This window comes from Sorex araneus, chromosome 2, assembly GCF_027595985.1.
Source record: "Sorex araneus isolate mSorAra2 chromosome 2, mSorAra2.pri, whole genome shotgun sequence".
NCBI classification, from domain to species: domain Eukaryota; kingdom Metazoa; phylum Chordata; class Mammalia; order Eulipotyphla; family Soricidae; genus Sorex; species Sorex araneus.
The window spans coordinates 165,775,037-165,793,579 of record NC_073303.1 but is presented as its reverse complement, the minus strand read 5'-3'; the positions used below and the strand labels follow the sequence as shown (position 1 = coordinate 165,793,579).

The 18,543-nt window shown below is 40.1% G+C and overlaps 1 protein-coding gene across 3 annotated transcripts in view; it reads left to right on the top strand.

The window, feature by feature from the left end:
* Window positions 1-2,401: 2,401 nt before the first annotated feature.
* Window positions 2,402-18,543, top strand: part of ARL13B (ADP ribosylation factor like GTPase 13B) — a 66,862-nt gene continuing 50,720 nt past the window's right edge. Inside the window, exons 1-2 of one of the 3 annotated variants that reach the window (XM_055128644.1) lie at window positions 2,402-2,784; window positions 15,814-15,884. In XM_055128644.1, coding sequence (XP_054984619.1) covers window positions 2,738-2,784; window positions 15,814-15,884 — 118 coding nt within the window. In that variant the 5' untranslated portion in view covers window positions 2,402-2,737. The remainder of the gene's footprint in view (window positions 2,785-15,813; window positions 15,885-18,543) is intronic. The other 2 variants (XM_055128646.1, XM_055128645.1) reach the window with 2 other exon arrangements.

The window sequence follows — 18,543 nt, the reverse complement described above, 5'->3', positions numbered from 1 at the left end:
GTGAAATGAGTTAGAAAGAGGGAGACAGACATAGAAAGATTGCACTCATTTTGGAATGTAAAGTAACAGAATGGGAGACTAACACCCAAGAACAGCATAGATAAGTACCAGGAGGATTGCTACAAAGCTTAGAAGCCTGCCTCGCATGTTGTGTGGTGGTGGTGGGGGGGGGAGGCATCTCAGATAGAGAAGGGACCAAGTGCTAGGAGGGCCTGCTCGGGATTGAAGAGGTGGGCTAAAAGTAGACTAAAGACCAAACATGAAGGCCACTTAATACCTACTGAATACCACAACACCCAAAAGAAGAGAGAGAACAAAAGGGAATGCCCTGCCACAGAGGCGGGCTGGATTGTGTCGGGTGGGTAACGGGGTGGGGGTGGTGGAAGAAATGCAGGGACCATTGGTGGTGAAAAATGGGCACTGGTGGAGGAATGGGTACTTGATCATTGTATGACTGAAATGCAAGCACGAAAGTTTGTAAGTCTGTAAGGGTACCCCACGGTGATTCATTAATTAAAAAATTAAAAAAACAATCAAGCAGTAACAACGATGGTCCTCATTCTCCTGACCCTGAAAAAGCCCCCAATACGCCATCGGGCTACACTAGCACATGACAGGGTTGAATGGAGATGTTACTGGCTCCCACGAGCAAATCGAAGAACAAGGTGATGATAGTGACACAGTGATACAGTGATGTATTTGCACATATACAAATAATTATATATACACATAATTATAAACTATGTATTATACTTTATTCCATAAAATAAAAAGTACTTAAAAATTTTAAATTTAGTCCCAAATTATTACTTCCCTCTAGATACATGGGCTTCTCAGATTCTCTCTTTCTCTCTCTTTCTCTTTTAAACATAGTTAGAATATGTGAAATAAATAGAAGCAGAATTTAGTTCCCATGTATCATGTATGTAGTATAAAAAGAAATGCAGGGTCTGGAGTAATAGCACAGCAGGTAGGGCGTTTGCCTTGCACGCGGTCGACCCTGGTTCGATTCCCCCGAGCACTGCCAGGAGTAATTCCTGAGTGCATGACCCAGAAGTAACCCCTGTGCATCGCCGGGTGTGACCCAAAAACCAAAAAAAAAAAAAAAAGAAATGCAGATGTTTATCTCTAAATAAAGCAAAAACTTGTTATAAAATAGCTAGGTCTTCACCATCTCCGCAGTGCAGAAACCATAAATCTAAATAAGAAATGACAAAATCATGCAATTTGCTGCTACTGGACGAATCTGGAGACTATTATGCTGAGTGACATCAGCCAGAAGGAAAGGGACAGATACATACAAGGGGTATAAAACAGCGTAGTAAGCAAATAACAAATGACCCCAAACAACAGAACCTATGAACTGAGCTTGTCATGACTGGAGGGTTGAGAGAGGGCTGCAAAAACAACAGTGGAGGACATGTCAAGAACAAAAAAGCAAGCAAAAAAAAAATGTCCTGGAACTAGTGCACATCAAAATGTTAATCCTGTTTATCTTTGGCTGTTGAGTGTGAAATTGTATTTTCTTCATCTTGTTCCTTTTTCTTTCACACTGTTTGCAGGAACTTTTATCTATGTATTTTTTGAAATAGTCACCTATTTGCCCCACATATCATAAATTCCATTCCCCAGTTTATGTAACAAAGAGTCAACGTTATACAGATTCAAGCATATGAACTCTCATATGACCTATTGAGATAGTTACAAGTGAGTCCCTCCCTTGTCTTTAACTCACAGTAATTGCCTCAGTGTATTGTTCCTGTAGCTGTGCAGCCAGCGTCTATGGGACTCCCACAGGATTCTCATCCCTGCTGCATAAAACAAAACCAAACAAATACAAGATCGGAGATATGTGCATCTCATCTGGAGTTGGAGACAGACGAGGAGCAGCACCCTCAGAGGCTAACACACTTTATTTTTATTTTATTTTTTTGCTTTTTGGGTCACACCCAGCAATGCACAGGGGTCACTCCTGGCTCATGCACTCAGGAATCACCCCTGGCGGTGCTCAGGGGACCACATGGGATGCTGGGATTTGAACCCGGGTCGGCAGCGTGCAAGGCAAACGCCCTACCCCAATCCAGCCCCCGAGGCTAACACACTTTAGACAGGTGTGCTTTTAGGTCTGTCCTGAAACCTATCACGGAGCCCTCGACTAGCTCCTCTCTGGACGCTCTGGTTGCCTAGTTACTGGAACTTCCATCATCTCCGTCTCCACCCCCTTCTAGGCCACGCCTCTTTTTTCCCCTTTCTTCTCCGGGGCGGGGGCGGGAAGCTAAAACCTTTCAGCCACTCAAAGACCCCCACCCGCAGATCCTCGAACGACGATTGGCGCAGGGCAGGGGCGTTGCTCGGGGGCGGGCCTTCCGCGCCAGGGGCAACGTCAGCACGTTGACGCGGGGGTTTCTATGGCCGGGTACCGCTAACCGTGCTGGGGCTTGTGTGTCTGCGCCGTCAGCCGACTGGCCCCGGGCTCCGAGGGCGATCGCCGTGCACTCGCGGGCCGGCGAGGGGAGCGGGGCTTGGCGCTTGGTCTCACCGCCGTCCCCTTCCTCCTGGCCTCTCCTTTGGGTTTCTCTGTTTCAGAAGAGCCCTTCAGGGGGCCTTGTTTTTCTTTTCTTTTTTTTTTTTAAGTCGCGGCGGCCCCCAGGGCTCGGCCTGGGTCACGAGGGGCTCCATCCTCTCTCCGGCATCGAATGGGAGGCGGCAGGAGGAGCGGCCGGGGGTGTCCAGTCTGATGGCCAATTGCTGCAGCTGGTTCAAGCAGTGGCGGGAGCCCGTCAGGTAAAGCCAGGACCGGTTGGACTGAAGGGGACGGTGGGTGGCGGCGGTTCAGGGACCGACCGGGCGCCGCCTCGGCCTCCAGGATGCTTTTTTAGCTCCGGGTTTGATTTATCCCGGGAGAGAGGGGGATAGGATGTTTTCCAAAGTTGTTGGAGTGTGTGTGTGTGTGTGTGTGTGTGTGTGTGTGTGTGTGTATGTGTGTGTGTGTATGCATTCTGCTCGCATGATTAGAAACTATTCCTTGTGTATTTCACCCCTGAAGCTTTCAGAAGCAATGAGAATTAATAATACAACAAAAGAGCAGACACAAGGGATGCAGTTTTCATCACATCCGTATGCCCCTCCTCTCCTCCCCCCCTCCCAAACAAACAAAAAGCCTCTATTTTGTTTGAGGACGCGGGCTTGAAATCTGGCTCTACTACTTAATAATTATATGATCTAACCACTGGGGGCCCCACCTTCCTTATGTATTATATAAGGGCGAAACTACCTGTGCCAAGGAGCATAGTAGTAAATGACAACTGCTGGCAATCGTCTTCTTATCTGATGTTATGTGTAACTGCTATTTCCAGATATAATCTCGTTCATAATCCTTTTGCTTTCACGATACTAGTTTTTAATCTTTCATTTCGACATGCTATTACTATTCAATGCCTCTTATTCACCTATACATACATTTCTCAACAAGTATTGTTTTTTTTTTAAAAAAAACACAAACCAAAACGCTGTGCCAGAAAGAAGTCTGTGTGAATAATGCTTTTGAAATTGATATGTAGTTCTACTGCTAAAGAAGTATCTAGTTTTCTACTCCTTAGAGTGTCACTTTCTGTGGTTTGTCTCTGGAATTAGGTCAAAGATAAATTATAATAAAGTTTTATTAAAAATTGGTAACAAGACAACATATTGAATTAAAATTTTTTGTCTAATATAAAATAGATATTGAAAGTTTATGATGTAAAAGAAAAACGTGTCAGTCTTTTTTTAGTTTGATTACGTTGAAATGACAGCTTTTGCATATATTGTGTTAACATGTTATGGCAAAATTAATTTTAATGTTTGCTTTCCCTTTAAAAAATGTTGTTATGAAAAAGTTTCACTTAGAAAGTTTGAACATGTGGCTGGCATTGTATTTTCATTGGGCCTCTTCCATCCTGAAATAGTTTCTGAAACTGTGGGTTGCAACCTCAAATGAGGTGGCCTGACTTTAAAAAGTTTATTTTAAAAATAAATTTCTTTATGGTTTATTATAAGTAAGTGTTTGATTTGTGTTTCTATTTTATACAACTATTCCTGGGGTGAGCATCTTTATATATCTTTATCTTTACATTCCTGTATGCCATAGGTAAACATTCCAAATAATGATAGATAGAGTTAATTGTTCAAATTAACTAGAAAAGAAGTTGGACACTTACTGTTTTAAGTACCCTTTTTCAAGCCCTGGCTTATAATCATGGTTTAATAAGTATTTGTGAAATATTGTTTGTATTTGATCACTCCTTAGCAACAGTCATCTTAAAGTGAAAAAAAAATCACCAAGTAATTTGATTTATTGAAATAAATCAAGGGTGAGCAAACTGATTTAAAAAATAACACTATTATATTATGTGCCCCTTGTTTTGAGTCACATCCGGTGATGTTCAGGAGTTACTCCTGCTCTGCACTCAGGAATTACTGTTGGCAGTGTTGGCGGACCATATGGGGATGCTGGGGAACAAAACCTAGTTGGTCGGGTGCAAGGCAAATGCCCTACCTTCTGTACTATCATTCTGGCCAGCATAGTATGTACTTTTATGATGTAGTTAGTATTTTTAAGGAAAACGTTTTTTTGCATTTTATTTATTTATTTTTTTGGCATTGGGCCACAGTTGGTGGTGCTTAGGCCTCACATCTGGTTCTATGTCCAGGAATCACTCCTGGCGGTGCTTAATGGAGTATATGGGGTGCTGGGGATCAACTGGGGATCAACCCTAGTCAGCCCTGTGCTAGGCAAAAGCACAAACAATAGTACAGTGGGAACTCGACTATTGTTCCCACTCCTCTTTCTGTAAAATTTTTAAAATATAAATCTCTGCTGCTCCTTAGTGAAATTCCTTTGTATGTTTTTTTTTCAATTTGTTTGCAAATGTGAGTTGATTGTCAGAGCAAAGAGGACTCTATCTTTTTTTAAAGAGGGTTTTTCCTAATACTCTAATATAATAATATCTTGCACCCTTTGGACTTACCCATGTGTCCTCACTTATATTTTCTCCCAATGACTTATTCTTGAGATGGATGGTGGATTAGATATAATATTTAAAATGTCAGAAGGAGAAGACAGGAACCAGAGATCAGGTGAATCAACAGTCCATATCAAAAGTGAGGACAGCGGGCTGGAGCCATAGCACAGTGGGTAGGGCATTTGCCTTGTACCCTGCCTACCTGGGTTTCGATTCCCAGCATCCCATATGGTCCCCCCAGCACCGCCAGGAGTGATTCCTGAGTGCATGAGTCAGGAGGAACCCCTGTGCATTGCCGGGTCTGACCCAAAAAGAAGAAAAAACATGAGGACAGAATGTCAGAGAATTCAGTAGCCTCGCTAGTGTTCATGCTGTGTACCGTTGTTGATTGCCAGTCAGAAACTGAACCTGTCCCTTTCGGTCACATAAATCAATCTTGATAGACAAATAAACAAGACCTCACATAACAGTGCCTTGCGTATAGAGAAGAAATGTAATATAGTGTTTGATCCCCTTATTTGTCGTTGTTGTTATTTTGGACTGCACCTGGCAATGTCCTGGGGTTACTCCTGGCTCTGCACTAGGAATTACTCCTGGTGGTGCTTGTGGGACGTGTGGGACATCTAGGTCTGTTGTGTCCAAGATGAGGGCCCTATCAGCTGTACTTTTGGTCCAGCCCCTGCTCCCTTCATTTTTATTGAAGTGCCATGACTTACAATACCATTATCACTAATGCATCTGTAGTTCTATCACCACACCCACCACCAGTGCCCACTTCCTCTCCACCATTGCCCTAAGAAGTCCTCCCATCCATCTTGCTTCCTTTTCAGAGATAATATAATGATCAAAATTAGGAATTAACTTTGGTATTCCCAAAGTTAAACCACAGTGATTTATTTATATTTTTGCTGGGGGTGGGGGCCATTAAGGATGGGGAACACACCAATGGTGGGCAGGGTCTGCATTCAGGGATTACTTACTCCTGGCAGGGCTCAGGGGGATTTATGGAGTGTGGGAGATTGAACCTGGGTTGACCGTTTGCAGGGAGAGTGCCCTACCCAATGTTCTATCTTCTAGCCCCCTAAACCACAGTCTTTATTCTGAGTTCATCAGTTTTTCTACTGTTTTCCCCCCATTTCTTTCTTTCTTAATATCTGGCATCCAGTCTGGGATTCCACATTGCTCAGATCATATCTCCTTGACCTCCTCTGCATAACATTTCTTCAGTCTTTAGGGATGTGAGAAATGTTTGATACTTTGTTGAAAAATACTTGTCAGTTACTTTGTAGACTACTTTTTTAGTTTGGCTGTCTTGTGTTTTCTTGTGATTTGATCAAGGTATTGTTGCATTATAAAGCAGAATACCAAAGAAAATGTTTCCTCTGTATATTGTGTCAAACTGTATGTGATGGTGAAAGGTGATATGAATGATAGTAACTTTGACCACTTGGTTTAGGTTGGTGTCTGCTAGATTTCTCAATATGATATTTTGAGTCGAACTTAATTGCACTTTCACATGCCCCCAATTCCCTGTCAAGGCTAGATAATTAATAATTAGTAGTAGCATTTTGAGTGAGAAAATCTCTGCGAGTACTTTATGCTTTGCATACAGTAGTTACTGAGTAAGTGGTACCTGTGGTCCTAGGAGGCAAGTGCCAATTAGTAAATTACCCTCCTCAATTCACTTTGTACTTACCAATTTAGGTACCCTTCCCTTCGTCCCTTTCTGTATTAGTAGAAGAAAATAATTTTTTTTCTTTCCAAGGCTAATTCTTGTCTGTGCTCTAAATTTAATTTCTTTCCATTCCATTGATGTGAAAATTTCAATTTTCTTTCATTGCTCATCTTGGTAGATGCCAGAGATCACAGAGAGAACTAGGATATAAGAATAAATAAACTTTTATTCAAGTCTGCCACATTCAGGCTTAAATAAAGTCTTAATGGCAGTACTATCTCTCCAGCCCACCACATGGGCTGCAAAAAAAATTTGCAGTTTTTCTTTGCTCTTGTTTCTTAGACTTGTCCATCATATTTGGCTTATCTTAGAGATCTTCAGTATATCTATGAAACCTCAACAAGTAAAATACTGTCCGTAATTGGTGTGGACCATGAGTCTAAGGTAAACACCGAGTTCAATGGGTTGGTATGACAATGTAAAATGTCTCATTAACAAATCTTCATGTTGATTACTTATTGAGATAGTCATATTTAAGATATTTTGAGTTAAAATATGTTCTTAAAGTTAATTTTACCTGTTTAATCTTTTACTTGGCTATTAGAAAATTTAAGATTTTATATATATATGGCTCATATTACATATCTGTCAGTAATATAGAATTATAGTATTCCAACTGAACTTTTATTTTACCCTTTAAGTCCTTTTTTCCTTCTTATTGAGTTAACAGACTAAACAATAGCGATAATATGTATGCTTTTGACATGCAGTACTACTGCTTCACACCCACCAACAAGGTGCCTGTATCCCGTCCTTACTGTCTCTAGGTCCCTTCTCATCTGCCCCTCCCTCTCCTACACCGTTTGTTTCCTCATTTCTGTTTGTTGCTGGCTTGTTGGCACTTACTTGCATTGTCTGTATAAAGATCAATGCTAGGCTAAAAGAGCTTTGAACTATCAAGACATGCTACATAAATTCAAAGCTTTCTGTATTGCAGACGTTGGCAAAAGCTGAAACCATCTATTTCCGAGTTACTTATTTTGAAGCAATTACCAGAAAAGATACTTTTATTTTCTAAAAATTTACAGCGTTTTTATATGTTCATCTCTTCCGTGGAAAATACTCAGTGCTGCCATTTCATTGCTCTCATTTCTTTTAGACTACAACTTCCAGGTGTTTGGGTTTCATTCTCTCCTTTCTCCGGCTCTTCTCCTGTTGGTGCTCTCACTGGCTTCCCTTGATTTATTTTCAATTGTTTTAACTACCACATTTTTGCCCCATAAAATCACTCTGGATCTCGCCAGTTTCAGACTTCAACAGTGAGAGCAACAACTTGCCAACATACGGGTAAAACCGAACTCACTCCTCTTCTTCCATAATTTGGCCCCTGCCTGTCTCACTGGTCTGACCTTGTGAATGCCATGTCTAATTTTATGCTTAAGAAAAATGGCTATTGTGGAGCACTGATTCTATATCTCTGTCATTGTGTATTCATTTGTATTAATTTCTTACCACACGTTTGCTCATGAATATTGTTCTTCCATTTTATTAATAAAATTTTGAGAAAGTGAATATGTCTCCAACCACCTCGCTTGGAAATGGCAGGTGTGGGACTTGAGCACACGTCTGCCTGATGCCAGGTTGTGGCTTCCGTGAGAGTGCTCACAACCCCCATTATATTATTTTAAACTAGTATAAATGTGCTGTACTTTGCTCAGTATCATAATGGCCTCTCCATCTCAGCCTAGAAAATTTGATCTATCATTATAGTCTCAGAGATTACTGTAATTAAAGTAAGTGATCACTTTTAACTTGTGGGAGGATCACATGAATAAACATTAATTATTTTTTAATCTTGGCTCTCTTTCTTTTCTTTTTTTGTTCTGTTTTCTGTGCCAAGGAATACTTCACAGATGTGAGGCATGTGCCTTACTATCGAGGCACCATTTCTTACCAAAATAGGCTTTTAGTTGGAAGTATGTATATTGAATTATGACTCTGCAGGGTCTAACAAGTATGTTTTTCTTTCCTGTAAGGCTCTTCTTACTAAGGTGTGCTCTTAACCCCATGTTTAGCAGTTCTTTCTTTTTTCCCTCTCAGGAATGATTGAGGCACCTTGATTTACAAAGTTGTTCATATTAAAGTTGTCAGGCATGCAACATTCCAACACCAAATCTATCACCAATGACCCCTTCCCCCCACCAGTATCCCCAGGTTCCCTCCCACCCTCCAGCCTGCCCCCTTGGCAGATATATGACAAATTTATTTCATGTTCCTTGGTCTAAGGAAGCTTAAATAAATGGAAGATAGAATTATCAGAAAGTAAATCAGGGGCTGGAGCGATAGCACAGCGGGTAGGGCATTTGCCTTGCATGCGGCCGACCCGGATTTGATTCCCAGCATCCCATATGGTCCTCCAGCACCGCCAGGAGTAATTCCTGAGTGCAGAGCCAGGAGTAACCTCTGTGCACAGCTGGGTGTGACCCAAAAAGCCAAAAAAAAAAAAAAAGAAAGTAAATCAGTAACAGTAAATTAAGTGACAGCACAGCGGGTAGGGTGTTTGGCTTGCACACGGCTGACCTGGGTTCGATTCCTCCATCCCTCTCGGAGAGCCCGGCAAGCTACCCATGGTATATTCAATATGCCAAAAACAGTAACAAGATGGACATTATGGTGCCCGCTTGAGCAAATCAATGAACAACAGGATGACAGTGCGACACTGTTACATGCTAAGTCATGACTCATTGCTGTATGTTTTTAACTTCTTAATTTAGTTGGCGACAACCATATGTACCATTAGTGAATGCTGTATTCAGTACCACGTGGTAGATAAGTTTCTCCTGTCATTTAAAGGAGCTTTGTGAGAAATTCTTGCAAAACTAATTTCAAGACTTTGAATTACCTGAGTTGTTGCCTGTCCATAAAGCTCTGTATAGATCCTTCAGATCTGAATGATCATATAGCTGAATAGAGTATTCTTGTTGAAGGGTACATTTTATTTGGTTTTTGTACTATATCCTCCCATATTCTTCTGGCTTGTAGAGTGTCATTTGACAGATCTGCTGTATATCGGATGGGCTTTCCTTGTATGTCAGTTTCTTTTTTTCATCTTGCTGCATTCAGTATTCTCTCTCTATATTTGGATTTTGTCATCTTGAGTATAACATGTCTTGAAGTTTTTCCTATTTGAGTCTCTTTTCACTGGGTTCTCTGGGCCTCTTGGATCTTGGTGCTTGTAATCCTCAAGTTCTTGTCGAAGCTCTTGACCGTGATTTCTTTAATGATTATTTCTTTTTCACAGTTGCCTTCTTGTTCTTCAGGGACTCTGATGATTCTTATAATCCTGTTGAACTCATCCTATAGTTCTCTGGTATGCTGTTCACTTTTTTCCCCCCAGACTATTTCCATCTTCTGTTTTTTAATGGTTTCTTCCTCCTGATCTTCAAACCCCTTGATATCTTGCTTGGCTTCTGTTATTCTGCTATTCAAAGTGTCTATTGACTTTTTAACATTACCTTCCATGTTCTTCATTTCTGTCACTTCTGACTATAGTAGTTTTTTTTTTATTTCTACTCTCATGCTTCCATGTGCTATGCTGATTTAGCTATTGTACTGTTGTTTCTTTGTACATCCTCATCATAGTATCACTAAGGATGCTGAGCATTTATTGGTATTATTTATGTTGATGGTGATACTGTTTTCATTTATTGAGCTTCCTGAGCTTCTCTGTGTTTTCCCCATTGGTTTTTTAGTATTCTTTTTGTGCTGGGGGTGTTTGTAGTTAAGCCCAATCTGCCCCCGCCCCCCAGAAGATACTGAGGGATTAAGCTGGAGATTTCTCTCTGTCTTCTCTGCCTGTCTTCACAGAATGACAGGAAAAAGTAAGCAGCATGTAGTTTTGTTGAGCAAATCTCTCTTGAGGAGGTGTGCTTTGGGACCTTAATATGGTGCTGGTCTGTTTAGAAACTACAGTATCCACCCTGTAGGGAAGAACGCTGACTCCCTTTCAGAACTGGCCCAGTGATACCAGCCAGAGGCTAATCTCACCCGGGTGGGTGGAACAGCCGGAGCAATGCCCTGAGTTTAGCAATTCTTTGTCCTGCCAATTCTTGCTTCCTTGGCATAGCTTCTACTTATGTATAGTATTTTTAGTCTGGGATTTTTATCTGTATCATTCTGTATTCCCTTGCATGCAGATTTTAAGCATTTAGCTGAGACATCACCTTATGCAAGAAGCTTCCCTGATACTTCTCCCTGCTCATCCCCCCACATCTCTAGACTACTCTTCGTACTCTGTATTCTATTTCATTTTAAATATACAGATAAGCTTTTTAAACTTGCAGTGTCACGGTGTATTGATATTTGTTTATGCTTTCATTATTCTCGTGAAGGATGAACACTGGAGTAGAAACACTTGGTTACAGTGCTCACTCATTTGGTCACCCTGCATGCACACTTGGTTCCTTGTGGTGCTCTCTGGGAGCTAAAGCACTTTGTTTTACCTCAGGATAAAAAAAAATGGGTTTATCACCCCAATTACACTTGAGGATGTCGGCAGTGCCAGGGGTTGAATTTGTGAAGCCATTCCTGTAAAACTTTGGCTCCCCCTCCTGTAGTCCATTCCCCTCTGCAGTTTGTATTGAGGTGCTGTGGTTTACAGTACTGTTAATGGTGGAATTTCATGCTTAGTGTTCCAATGCCATACCTGTGTGTCAGTTCTATCCACCAATAACCCATGAGCCTCTCCTGTCTCCTTCATTCCTCTTGGTGAGCTCAGTCCTGTAGGCCACTTCTCAGATCCTATTGCCTTTGGCCATTTGTTAATTGCCAGTAAATTTATTTATAGCCCACATATCATTTTGTATTTATCTATATCCTTCTGGTTGGCTTGTCTCAGCATAAAACCTTGTAGCTCTGTCTCTATTAGATTGATGATTTCAGTTTTTCTTATTGCTGAGTAGTATTCCGATCTGATTATATACCACAATTTCTTATTACTGTAAGTGGTTTACTTTAGTGCAAGTTCCAGACCTAATAATTCTATATTATTTTTTCTTTTTCTTACAAAGAACTGACTAATGGCTAATACACTTGTCCAGTAATCATAAGAATGGTTGGTCTGTAATTACGGGAATATTTGTTTGGTAATCATAAGTATGAAAGACACTTTCATATTTTGTTTGTCATTTAGCATCATTGCCAGAGTGTTCCCAGTCAATGATAGCTGACCATATTTTAGGTTTTTGTTTGGTTTTGTTTGTGGGCCACACCAGGAACTCAGGAGTTCCTCCTTGTTCTGCACTCCGGAATTACTCCTGGCAGTGCTTGTGGGATACTGGAATCAAACCCAGGTCAGCTGTGTGCAAGGCAAGTGCCTTACTGTTGTTACTATCTCTCTGGCCCCAATAATTGATCATATTTTAAAATGCTTTAATGAGATGCACATTTTATCATAGGTGAGATAAATTATGAATCTTCATTATTTTAAGTGTTGCATGGTATTTTGAGTCTCTGGTAATTGGTTAAACCCATTTTATTCTGAAAGTATAAATTTAATGCATAGTTACCAAGTGGTGTAATTCATGCTGTGGCTTTTATTTGTATTGCTAATGTTCTGTTTGTTCATTAAGCTTTTAATTACCTCAAATTTTTAATTAAGGCCGTGTTTTCAAGCATATGACATAATGATCTTAAAATTAACTACTTGCAAGTAGTAAAATAAAATGAAGATCCAGAGAGGCTTATTTTGTGCTTTCTCTGAGTGATTATACTTTTCCATACGTGATTCTCAGACTTGGACGGCTTTATTTATTTTAATTTAAACCGTTTTTCCTCTGGCTTTGATTTTGGGCCATGCTCGGAGGTGCTCAGGGCATACTGACTCGCTCTGTACTCAGGGATCTGTACTCAGGGATGACTCCTGACAGGGCTCAACCATATAGGATTGTGGGGATCAAATCCTGGCCAGTTGCATGCATGGCAAGCACCCTACCCTACTTACCAGCTGGTACTACATTTCCAGCCCCTGAATTTAATATCTTATTGAAGGTATTAGCAAAAAAAAAAATCACACCCTATTTCAACTCTGTGATTTGCAGCTATCCATGATACATTTATTGCAGGTATTCAGTGTTCCAGCACCAATTCCACCACCACTGGCACCTTCTCTCCACTCTCCCAACCACCCCTCAAGCCTGCCCCCATAGCAGGCCCACAATAATTTATTGTATGTTGCTTTGCTCCCACTAAATGGCTAACAAATGAGTAAATGATATTTCCATGGAAGAAGATTTGTATCTCACCATGGAGACGTTAATACGTTGTGTGAGGGTTTGCTAATCTGTTGTTGCAAATTAAGCCTTCTGTGTTGGTGTTTTTGTTAGCCAAGATTGGCTGGCTTCCGTGTCATATTCCTATCCAGTCTAGGATGCTGCTATTGGGAAGCTAATATTGTAACATTTAAACGTGTAAACTTTGGACATGTTCAGTTTGGCTGCATGCTCCAGAAAAATCCAGAAAATTTAATTGGACAATCAGGCTGGAGGCATGGTGGCAGCTGTTTTGGGGTATGAGTGCAGCTGCTGGGGCTTTGGTAGGGCAGGAACTTGGTCTGTCTCCTTCTGAGATTAACAAAGTTTTTGAGGTAAAAGTGAGCATCATTTTTACCCAGCTCCAATGTTTCAAAATGTAGTAATCACGAACAAGCTTTTAAACTTTTCCTTAGTGGGATCCTGCCTTGAACAGGGCAGTGCGAAGTCGGGGTGGGGAGTGGTTACCTGTGTGGTAGAGAATGTGATGCCCTTTTCCTTACAAAGGTACTTTTAAAAAAATTTTTTATTTTTGGGTCACACCTGGCAATGAACAGGGGTTACTCCTGGCTCATGCACTCAGGAATCACTCCTGGTGGTGCTTGGGGGACTTACGGGATGCTGGGAATCGAACCCGGGTTGGCTGCGTGCAAGACAAACGCCCTACCCGCTGTACTATTGCTCCAACCCCTACAAAGATATATTTGAAAATTTTTTTTTCACCTTGATTTGAGAGATATGAAAGTATTAGATGATGCTCCCAGGGAACTCCGGTCCCCATTTGCTGGGAATAAGTCCTCCTTGATATCTGAATACACGGTTGCCTGCTATTTCTTCCTATGGCTACTTATTTTTCCCTTTACAAATTATTACACACAATTTCTTCTCTAATACCTGCTTTGTTGCAAGGCCACACAATTTATGGGGATGGGAGTTGTGGATGATGTTTATTACGTATGATGATGGGTGATTAATCAATACAGAATAAATTATGGAAACAAGTAGAAAATGAGAATTGGTTCTCAAAAGAAAAAAAATTTTTTGGCTGAGCTTGTTTGAAAACCACGTAGATACTGAAGTTTAAATAGAGAACAATTGATCTAACTTTGATACTATTTTAGTCTTATTCATTTTGTAGTTACTTGAATTATCTAGAAGTTATTTAAAATGCTATGCATTTGTTTTGGAGAGCCATTTATGATATCTTGTTTCAGAAATTATTATGTAGTTATTATTTTGTATTAAATTGTACTTGACAACTTCTTTGAGAAATAAATGTGCATTTTTTTATAGCTGAACATGCACATAAGATCTCCTTGCTGGGGCTGGAGCAATAGCACATTGGCTAGGGCGTTTGCCTTGCACGTGGCCGACCTTGGTTCTATTCCCAGCATCCCATATGGTCCCCTGAGCACTGCCAGGAGTAATTCCTGAGTGCATGAGCCAGGAGTAACCCCTGTGCATTGCCAGATGTGACCCCCCAAAAAAGATCTCCTTGCATATAGCAGTTAGTTAAATCTTGACCTCATGTACTCTCAGTTTCTTAAAGTGATGATCTCTTGGGATCTCGCACATTTCTGTTGACCTCACTATCACCTGAATGGCATGGGTTCTGGAAATGCTCCTATTTGTGACTCACTTTATTTGTCATTGTTTTTGTTGTTTGAAAGTAGAAAAGTTTATTAGAAAATAGAAGAAAGGGTAAAAGTAATTCCCTCAGGACTATATGGGAAGTTGGGGATTAAATCTTAATCTGTTGCATATAAGGCAAACTCCCTCCATGCCGTACTATCTGTCTGGTCCACGAATACTCTTTCTGGCCATGTAAGATCTGTGTTTAAGTTGCCCTTAGATTGATTGGCAATGAGGATTGATGGCTTGATGTAAATCCTGGAGGCTGGTCCTTAAGTTTTTAATTTAGCAGCCAGGCTATGCTTTATCTTTGTATTCCCAAAATTTATGGCGCCAGTGGAATGTTTCACCTTTATAAGCACTGGTTCACCTTGGGAAAAGAAAGGAGCTTTTGAGCACTGAACTGCCCAATTAATAGGATCATTATAATAAATATTATACATGTACCCTTATACATGTACCTATTTTAAGAAGTCCCTAGGAGTGAATTAGGGGTCTAATTCTGACTATGGAACTGAATCATTGTGTTATGTTTTATGAATCTGGGTTCATGTTTAATTGAAAGCTTGAACTGGATTGTCTTTTTTCTCTAGTCTAAAGTTTATATTATTGTAAACACTTGACCTTGTAAAAATTATAGGAGGCCCCTTCAAATTCTGTTAGTTTACTTAAATTTCTTAAGTTACCATAATACTGCACTCTGTTTAAGGCTTATGCTTGATAAGATACTGCATGGAAAGAGTTGAGCATACCAAGTCTCTTTAGACCTAAGCAAGATTTTTTATGTAATTTAACAAGAACAAAGCACACTTGAGATTAATCATAGAATTTACTTTACTGGAAAATTGAGTCTTTAGCCATGATAAGTAATTCACGTGTTAATATCTTTCTCACTGCTCCCTTCTTTTCTCTCATATTTCCCTGATTTCTCTTTTCTTTTTTTTTTTTTTTGATTTCTCTTTTCTTTGGAGTATCTGGTATATAATTTCCCCTTACTTGATTAGCGGGAAAAGGATGACTCCTTAGAGGTATTTTTATAAATTTTGCTTTTTGTCTGTATATTTTATTCATCATTGTCCTCCCTGGCTTCGAAAATTATATTGTCCATTAATGTTGCTAGGATGAATAAATTTGCATTATTATTTCTCCTAATACAGAATCAACTGAGAAAATAATTTCTAAATTTCTGTCTTTTAAGAAAAGTGACTCTTGTGATGGTGGGACTTGATAATGCTGGTAAAACAGCCACGGCAAAGGGAATCCAAGGAGGTAAGACAAAAGTCATAATGATTAAATTATTTTGGATTATTTGTCATTTCATTATATATTCAGTGGGAACAGGGAGTGTGCATCCCAGCACTTTACATTCTTTGTATACCTGTGACTAATATGGTAAATATGCTATGTTAATGGTATGCAGCCATGTTGGATTTGAATAAAAGTGGAGATGCAGATACTCCTTGATGTTTCTGATAATCTTCAAAAGCCTTCCTATCTTCTATACCAGAGAGTCCCAAACTTACCCACTCCCTATTCAGGAAAATGATACTCAGTGCCCCATGCACATCAGCCTTCTGTGGGGGGACAGAAAGCACCTTCAACTTGTACCTGGGGCTGCTGATTGCAGTTTCCCCCCTTCCCCAGGTGGGCAGGGATATCATCCACTTGGGAAGACAGTAGAAAGACAAAAGGAGGGGAAAGAAAAGCTGGCATATCCCTGTCTAAAGGGTAGCCTTCTTTTGTTTACTTTCTTTTGATAAGAATTCGGTGACATAGCTACAGCTAAATGAAAAGGAGGTAAAATATATTTGGCCAGTCTTTGTATTTATTTCACTGTAGTTTAATGTAGTGCAGTGTAATGTAATGTTAAGTAATGTAATGTAAATTAAAGATTTTAAAGCCTCAGTGCCATTAAAGGTCTTTCTGCCTTTGATATTATATTACATTGGATCTAATATTTTAGTCATTTTTAATTTAATGTTTTATACAACCAAATAGCATAAATGTAAGTCATAATTAAGCATAATTCATCTAAGGGTAGGGATTGGGAAAAACCTGACTTAAATTTATTCCTGAAAATGAATGTTACAAGATTAAGTAAATACCCAGAAGTTGGAACTTTTATTTATGGAATTTCATGACAAAAAAAATGAATACTTTGCAAAACTTGCTGTTGAAAAATAGCATTTTATGAAACCAAATTCTACTATGTAAATAAGATGTGTATATTATTGCCTGTGCATTCTTCTGAAACCATTTGTGATCTCATATCCTATCTCACATCAATTCAAATGCTTAGCTGTTGTCCTCTAAATGTGAATTTTGTGAAACCTTTTGTAAATTTAGTAACTATTTTTGGCTTGGAGGTCCATATATTCTCTTTCCAAATACATACTTTCTACATAATACTGTGAAAGCAGCCATGGGCAATATGTAACAAATGAGAGTTTAGACATATTTTACTGAATGTTTACTGGACACTAAATTTTAACTTAAGAAAATTTATGAAATACTATTGTCTTCATGGTTTTGCAAACTCTTTGAAAGGATAAAGTGCATTCATTGTGGTGGATCATATAGAGAGAGACAGATTTAATCTGTAGGCCAGGATCCTTCATTTAAAGATCTTTTTCATATTCCTTTGAAACCTTAACAGTAAAAGAAGCAGATACCTCAGATGCATATTAGACCATCAATTATGTTGCTTGGACTTGGAACATTTTTCTTGTCTTCTATTTTCATCTCTGCTTGTCTATCAGTTCCCTTCTTGAGTCTTGATAACATTCATACTGTCACATCATGAACAAAAACGTCTCAGTTTTATTCAGTTTTGAGGACTGAAAATAGTTTTGTTTTATCTTTAAGCTTATTCCTGTGATTGATTTTTTTACCTTGATTATTTGTTATTGTTTAAAGATTTGATTATATAGAATAACTTGAAGCTTTCCATATTCAGCTTTTTTTTTCAATGCTCTTACCTTTTGGTTTATAATATTCCCAATGATCTTTTTTTTTTTTCTTTTTGGGTCACACCCAGCGATGCTCAGGGTCACTCCTGGCTCTGCACTCAGGAATCACCCCTGGCCATGCTCAGGGGACCATATGGGATGCTGGGAATCAAACCCGGGGTCGGCTGCGTGCAAGGCAAATGCCCTACCCTCTGTGCTATTCCCAATGATCTTATTAGAGAAAATGTTAACTTTAAAGCCTTATTCTTGATACTTGTCATGCATTCTTTTTTTTTTTTTTTTTTTTTTTGCTTTTTGGGTCACACCTGGCGATGCACAGAGGTTACTCCTGGCTCTGCACTCAGGAATTACCCCTGGCAGTGCTCGGGGACCATATGGGATGCTGGGATTAGAACCTGGGTTGGCCGCGTGCAAGGCAAACGCCCTACCTGCTGTGCTATCTCTCCAGCCCCGTCATGCATTCTTTTTTAATGCAATATTGTGTAAAAGACTAAAGCACGCTGATGCGTGTGTGCACTCTCCGGGCTGCTGTCTCACTGTCTCACTGCCCATGTTCGGTGCTTTGGAACCGCTGTGTATGGGCTGGATCGGGACGGCTTTGGCCAAGCACAGGCAAAGTAAGAACGAACGAGGACCACGCTGGTTGCTGATTAGTTACCGTTTACTCAATCTTCCATCTTTCTCATCTCCTGCACTCCCAGCTCTGTCCTCTCTCTGGATCTACTGCAGCCTTCTGTCTCTCTCCCTCCTTGTCTCTCCCACCTTGCCCTCTAGGCTACACCCAGCCAGGTAGCAAAATCAACATAAGAAAGCCCTTCCTGAGGGCAGCCAGGTTCAAAGGGAACATTTCCTAAGGGCATTCCAAAGCCCTTCCTAACTCTTTTTTTTTTTTTTTTTTTTTTGCTTTTTGGGTCACACCTGGCGATGCACAGGGGTTACTCCTGGCTCATGCACTCAGG